Source organism: Elgaria multicarinata, chromosome 2, assembly GCF_023053635.1.
Source record: "Elgaria multicarinata webbii isolate HBS135686 ecotype San Diego chromosome 2, rElgMul1.1.pri, whole genome shotgun sequence".
Taxonomy (NCBI): domain Eukaryota; kingdom Metazoa; phylum Chordata; class Lepidosauria; order Squamata; family Anguidae; genus Elgaria; species Elgaria multicarinata.
In genome coordinates this window covers 121,271,772-121,277,771 of record NC_086172.1, presented here as the reverse complement: position 1 = coordinate 121,277,771, position 6,000 = coordinate 121,271,772, and the positions used below count along the sequence as shown (strand labels likewise).

Genomic DNA, 6,000 nt, shown 5'->3' with positions numbered 1-6,000 from the left:
CTTTGGATTCAGCACCTTGGATAGCTTCGTTAGCTTTCTGAGAGCGAATTCACAGCCCCACTGGCATTGGAGCCACCAGCCTCCACGGGCATTAGCTTGGAGAAAGGCTGGTGGCGCAGCCTATACAGGAGAGATGAGCCCAGACTCATTCAAGCCCAGTTTGTTCTAGGAGCGGCGCTGTTTGGGTCCACGCGGCTTCTCTCGCCTTCACCCCGCGTGGCCCGAAGGCGCTTGCAAAGCCCGTCCATCCCCGTGCGGAGCTGTCCAGTGCTGAAACGCCGCTAGAGCGCTTTGCGCCTCGTGTGCTCCAGAGAGCGCCCAGGACCGCCTGAGCCGCGGGCAGGCAGCAGGAGCGGCGGCCCGGCAGCTCCGCCAGGGCCGTTCTTCCTCTCCCCCTGGCTTCCGGAGAGCAAGAGCGCTTCCACACCTGGCGCGGCCCTCGCCGGAGCCAACGTCCAGCAGCCCCTGTGGAAAACGGCTTGGAGATTGCAATCCGGTGCATGTCCTTAGCCCGCAGTCAGCTCTATTGAATTCAATGGGACTCGCTTGAGAGTCGACATGCACCGGATTGCACCCAGCCGTGCTCTTCCTTTGCTCTCCAGAGCCACGGGGCGTTGGAGCGCCCTTTCCCAGCAGGCTTAGGGAAGGCAGGGTCCTGTCCCCCGAGAGAGCCTAACGGGCCCTCCTGAGTCTTCGCTCTGCCGCTCCGCACAGTCCCGCTTTCCCGGTGCCAGGGAGGCGTTGCTAAAGGAGGCCGGGCAGCCCCGGGGAGGTAGAGGGTGGGGGAAATGACCTACTGGGAGGGGGGCATCTCTCTCTCTCTCTCTCTCTCTCTCTCTCTCTCTCCCTCCCCCTCTCTCTCTCCCCCTCCCTTCCCCCTCCTGCACTTTTTCCGCGGCAGCGCTCCCCCCACCCCCATCCCCAGGCCGGCGAAGAAGCCAAAGTGGCGCTCGCAGCCCCCTAAGCGATTGGGCGAGGAGGCGCCATTACATCATGCTTGCCGGGCTGCCTCGCTGATTTCCTCGCGTTGGAGAGAAAAGTGCGCGCGCGCTACTTAGTCGGAGAGGGAAGCACATCTGGGGAGGCGGGCGGCGGCGCGCGGTACCTTCAGCCCCCTCCTCCTCGAGCGGTGGCCAGTCGGTGCCCGCTCGCCTTGGCAGCCCCAGGTGGCCGGAGAGGAGCCGGGAGGGCGGGGAGGTGCTCCGGAGGATGTCCCACCAAGCGGATCCCGGAGGGCGCGGGCTCACGCGTCTCCCCTGAGCGCCGAGTGCGGGGAAATGGGCTTCGAGAACGCCACGGACAAGCGCTGGGGCATGTCTGGTAAGTTTCCCCCGGCGAGCGCGGACGCCCTGCCTGCCTGCCTGCGTGCCTGGGGATCGGGGCAGTCGCCGGGGCCTTTCCCCATCAGCTGGCCAAAGGGCACCAAGCATCTCGACCCTCGAGCACAGGCTTTTTGAGTGATGCCCGAGCCGGCCCTACAAGATTGGGCAAGACTGGGACCGGGAGACGGGCTCTGGCCGCGTCAAGCCTCAGACGCTCTCCGGTCGTTTCTGGGGTCCGCGGAAACCTCTGGAGAGCGAAAGAGGGGTCCAGCCGCGACCTCGGCTCCAGAGCAAGGACATTCCGGGGACCACGTCGGGAGAACTGAGGCAGGGCAGGGGCACGCCTGGGGGGGGGGGGAGTGTCACGTGGGATCTAGGGAGAAGCAGAACCACTCTGGCGCGGGTCGGGGGGGGGGAAATGACCTCCAAAAGGCCAACATCTGTGGGGCATGTGATGATTTCCTGTCAGGAGTAGTGGCTGATGATCCAAGGAAAGAAGTCGCTGGCAACACCTTTCTTCAGCGCCCGCTTCCCTCCAACTTTTCCGATCTTCATTTGCCTGCCGGGGCTTTGTTGCACTTCTTCATTTGCTTCATTCTCTCCCTCCCAGACTTCCCCAACTTGGTGCCCTCCAGATGTGCGTGTGTGTGGACCACAACTCCCATTATCCCCAGTCACCATGTCTGGGCTGATGGGACTTGTAGTCTTTAGTCTTCACACATCTGGAGGGCGCAAGATTGAGGATGGCTGCTCTAGCTTCTCTCTCTCTCTCTCTCTCTTTCTGTAATAATATCTACATCAACAAAGCCTTGGTGAATAATACCCTTTCCAAACAGCTGCAGGATGTCTTTGATGGAGAGACAGGAAGGGAGGAAGAGTCACCGGGGTCCCTGCCAGCTTCCCAACTCTTCCCCTTTCTCTGACCGATGTCCTCCAGCATCAGGGTGGCTGACTGAGGCCAACTATACTGGATCTTTGGTAGACCTGATTGTTAGGTTGCTCACAGCTGTTGCTGTAAGGCGGCAGACACCAAGGATGGGGCAGACACTAAGAGCTTCGTTTGAATCAGGCTCAGCCACTAGCCCTAGTCAGCGCGCAGCCCTGCGACTTGTGAAGCAATGACGGAGAGTGGCTCTGAGCAATCGCAGAGTGCAGGTATTTCATGACTAGATAACCAAAGCCTGCCCCAGTGCATCTATAAGGGGTTGTGATTGCTTGGCAGGCTTGTGCCATGGTATCACTTTGGCAAAACGGGAATGATAGAGAACAGTCCCCCGCCCCCGCCTCGCCACTCAAGTCATGGGGCAGTTCTCCTGCCTGCTTTTCATTCATCTCCCTTCTGACTTCACGGTTCTACATTTTCCCAAGCCGAGAGAGAGAGAGAGAGAGAGAGAGAGAGAGAGAGAGAGAGAGGTGGGGGTGGGGTGGGGGTGGGGGATGGAACTTGCTTGAGGATTAAAATGACTTCAAAACTCAATCCCTTGGTTGTAGTTGTAGCATTCCAGGAGGAGAATTCAGGATTATGCAAATGTGGAACATCCCTGTTGACTAAACCAGTGCTCATTAGGAACTACTAACTAGGGGAACAGGAGGAGCAATCCTTTGTGCCTTTCTCCTAGTACCTTTAGTGTTCTGGCGTTGGGGGAATCTGTTGTATGTGGGGGACTTAGGTCCATACTCCAGCAAACATACTCAACTACAACCAGGACTGATCAGTGGGATAGCTGATTGTAAGGATCACACAGATGGAATTCACTAAAGCTCCCTTAATGCAGTTTAGCTATCCATGGTCATTCTTTAACCACTTCTTACTATTCGTGCTAAGACTGCATGCTTGTGAAATGCAGCTCTATCTTAAGTTAGTAACTGTGACTGCAAAGGCAGGTAGAAATTATTTTTATTTCTAGAGTTGCTGTCAATGTACATGGCACTTTACAGAGATCCATAAGCAAAAGCAAAACTAGGACCCTGCCCCATGGAGCTTACAATGTAAATTAGTGGAGGAGCAACGTAAGGAGGGGAGAGAGAAGCACAGTAAACTGTAAGAGGGGAAACGTGGTAGGAGCTATGGTTAGAAAGGATGAATGTTAGCGAAGTTACTTGAGATTAATTCAGGGCAAATACTAGAATGTTTTATGGCATGGCATGCCCTGTTGGGAGAGGCTCCAGTACTGATGACATGTGTGGCAACAATATAAAATACAGGTAATATTTTTCTAGGGCAGCAACTGTAGGGTTGCACCAGAAAAAAAAAACTGTGTCCAGGTGATGCAGCATGATCACTGAGATAATAAAAACCACTCTCCTGGTGGATTTGCAAGGGTCCTTTTGAGGTTAGAGGAATGCAGCACCATTAACGGTCCAGTCCTCCCAGCACCATTCACTCCAAAACTAAAATGCTGGACTCCCAAACTCACCAAATTGGCTTATCCATTGTGAGATTTACAGCACAATTTGACCTATGTTTGCTCACTCAGTAGTACATCCCACTATGTTCAATGAGATTTGCTTTAGTAATAGCACAATCCTATAATGTCTACGCAGAGGTATGTCCTATTGAGTTCAATGGAGTTTACTCCTCAGGGCATAGGATGGCAGCCTGAAAGACACAAAAAGTGGATAATTTCCTCCCCTTATTAGAAGTTGCTTTTGCTTTTTGCCTCTTTGCTCCCAAGGGACCTAGGGGCATGTTCCTTTTCAAGGATCTCTCCATCCAAGCAATGATTCCCCATCTTTGAACTATACCCGTTCCTTTTATTTTCATGTAGCTTTTGATCCCTCACATCCTGGTAGCATTGCCCAGAAGCCCTTTCATTCTTTCTCTGTACACACTGAAGGGTGTAAAATGACTCAGAGCAATCCTGGGTAAATAAACAAGACAGAAATATAACACAGTGTTCTAACCATCACAGTCTTCTCATTGCTGCGGTCATGTTTAAACAATGGCTTAATTTGGTATAATGCTCACATTGTTCATTTCAACCGACAGCCCATTATGAAAGTGTTGGATTTTGTGACACCAGAGTAGGCGCCTCTTGGCATCCAGGCATCCGAGCAGGCACCTGGCATTCAGTTTTATTTGCCAAGGAGATGTCTTTTTACAGCAGCAAGCAGTTTGCATGTCAATAGTTACTTTTCAAATGAATACCTATCCTCAGAAATCTGTAAGTAAGTAATATGATGTTGGCTATGATGTACAGTACATAGGGAATCGGCTAGCGGAAGTGGAACAATTCCTGTGTTTACATCTTATTGGGTTAGATAAGGTCACCTCCATACAAATAAAATAAAAACACCTGGTGTCTCTCTCCACCACACACATACATAGGCGCTGGAAAAAACCTGTAAGCACATCCCTCTTATTAACCAGATACCAGATGCATGCAAAAATAAGTATCCATGTGATTCTGATCTAAAATATATTTTTGTACAGTTGGGCTAATTAAAGCTAAAAGGAACCTTGACTTACCAGAAATAACTGGACTTGAAGTTGCTTCAAATAATTTTTTGTTTGTTTGTTTCATATTAAAGTCAAAATCAACCAACTTTCCCCCCCCCAGTGGATTTGCGTGTACTGAACTGATTTTTTTTTTTTTTTTTTTTTGAACTCATGACCTGCTCATGACATAAGAATGGGTTGATTTTTTTTTAATGTATTGGACCATTCTCAAACTTGGCCCAAGAAATGCAAATCTACTTGAAGAATTAACTTGTGTTGGCTTCGGCATGCTAAAAATGCTGCAGCCAAAAGGATGCCTTAAGCAGTAATTTAGTCCAGGCTGGCTGGCTGGCTTAACAGTTGCCCCTCCTAATCGGTCATAGGGCATATCTACACTACCAGTTCAAATGTAATGAGAAGCTGTCATGGGTGAATTTCCCTGTGAGGCTTCTGACTGTGGTGACAGCTGCCATTTTGAATATTTGGGGCATGGCAGGGGGGACGCAAACCCTGCAAGATTGGGTCATTGGGGTGGTTGACAATCCATCCACAACCTAAAACAACCCATGAGTTTTGAAATGCACCCATTGTCAAATGAAGACCAATTGATAAACAACAACACAGTAATATCAGTTCCAGTCTTGCCATATCATGCCTCTTTCCATAAAAGGCTCTATATCTTAAAGGTCAAGTTGCAAAGCACAGATCCATTCACAAATAATGTCCCTTAGTTTTAGGTAACAAGATTGAAAGCCTACAATAGAATCAACAGAATGACAAATTTGTGCCAGCACTGAAATGGGGGCTGTTGTTTACATCATTAAAATTAAAATTAAAATGGGGGAGAATGTGTAAGTGAAAAATGGTTTAATGATGAAATTACTCACGTGGCTGAAATTAAGAATATGCTTCTTGAGTGATACATGAATTGAGGCTGCAAAAATGCAACCTTGAAATGCCCTGCAGTAAGGTTTTGGTGGTATTTAGAAGCATGGCTTTTGAACAGAAGCATAAGTCACATGCAGGAGTTAATATTGCCATGAAAAGTGCTCCAGGCTTTGGCTTCCTTTGTCAGATTTGTAGTGCACAAAGTCTATATAAATTGACAGAAGATACAGACAGTCACGGTCTGATCTTGAGAGAATATAGCATTTAAGGGGTTTGATGTATGGGATGCGGTGACTACAGTGGAGACTGCCTCTGTGAGAATGAGGGTTAATACAATACACTTAAATTGGT

At 50.0% G+C, this 6,000-nt stretch overlaps 1 protein-coding gene across 1 annotated transcript in view; it reads left to right on the top strand.

The window, feature by feature from the left end:
- Positions 1-1,134: 1,134 nt before the first annotated feature.
- Positions 1,135-6,000, top strand: part of CHRM4 (cholinergic receptor muscarinic 4) — a 51,279-nt gene continuing 46,413 nt past the window's right edge. The window contains exon 1 of the mRNA XM_063118829.1: positions 1,135-1,320. Coding sequence (XP_062974899.1) covers positions 1,278-1,320 — 43 coding nt within the window. The 5' untranslated portion in view covers positions 1,135-1,277. The remainder of the gene's footprint in view (positions 1,321-6,000) is intronic.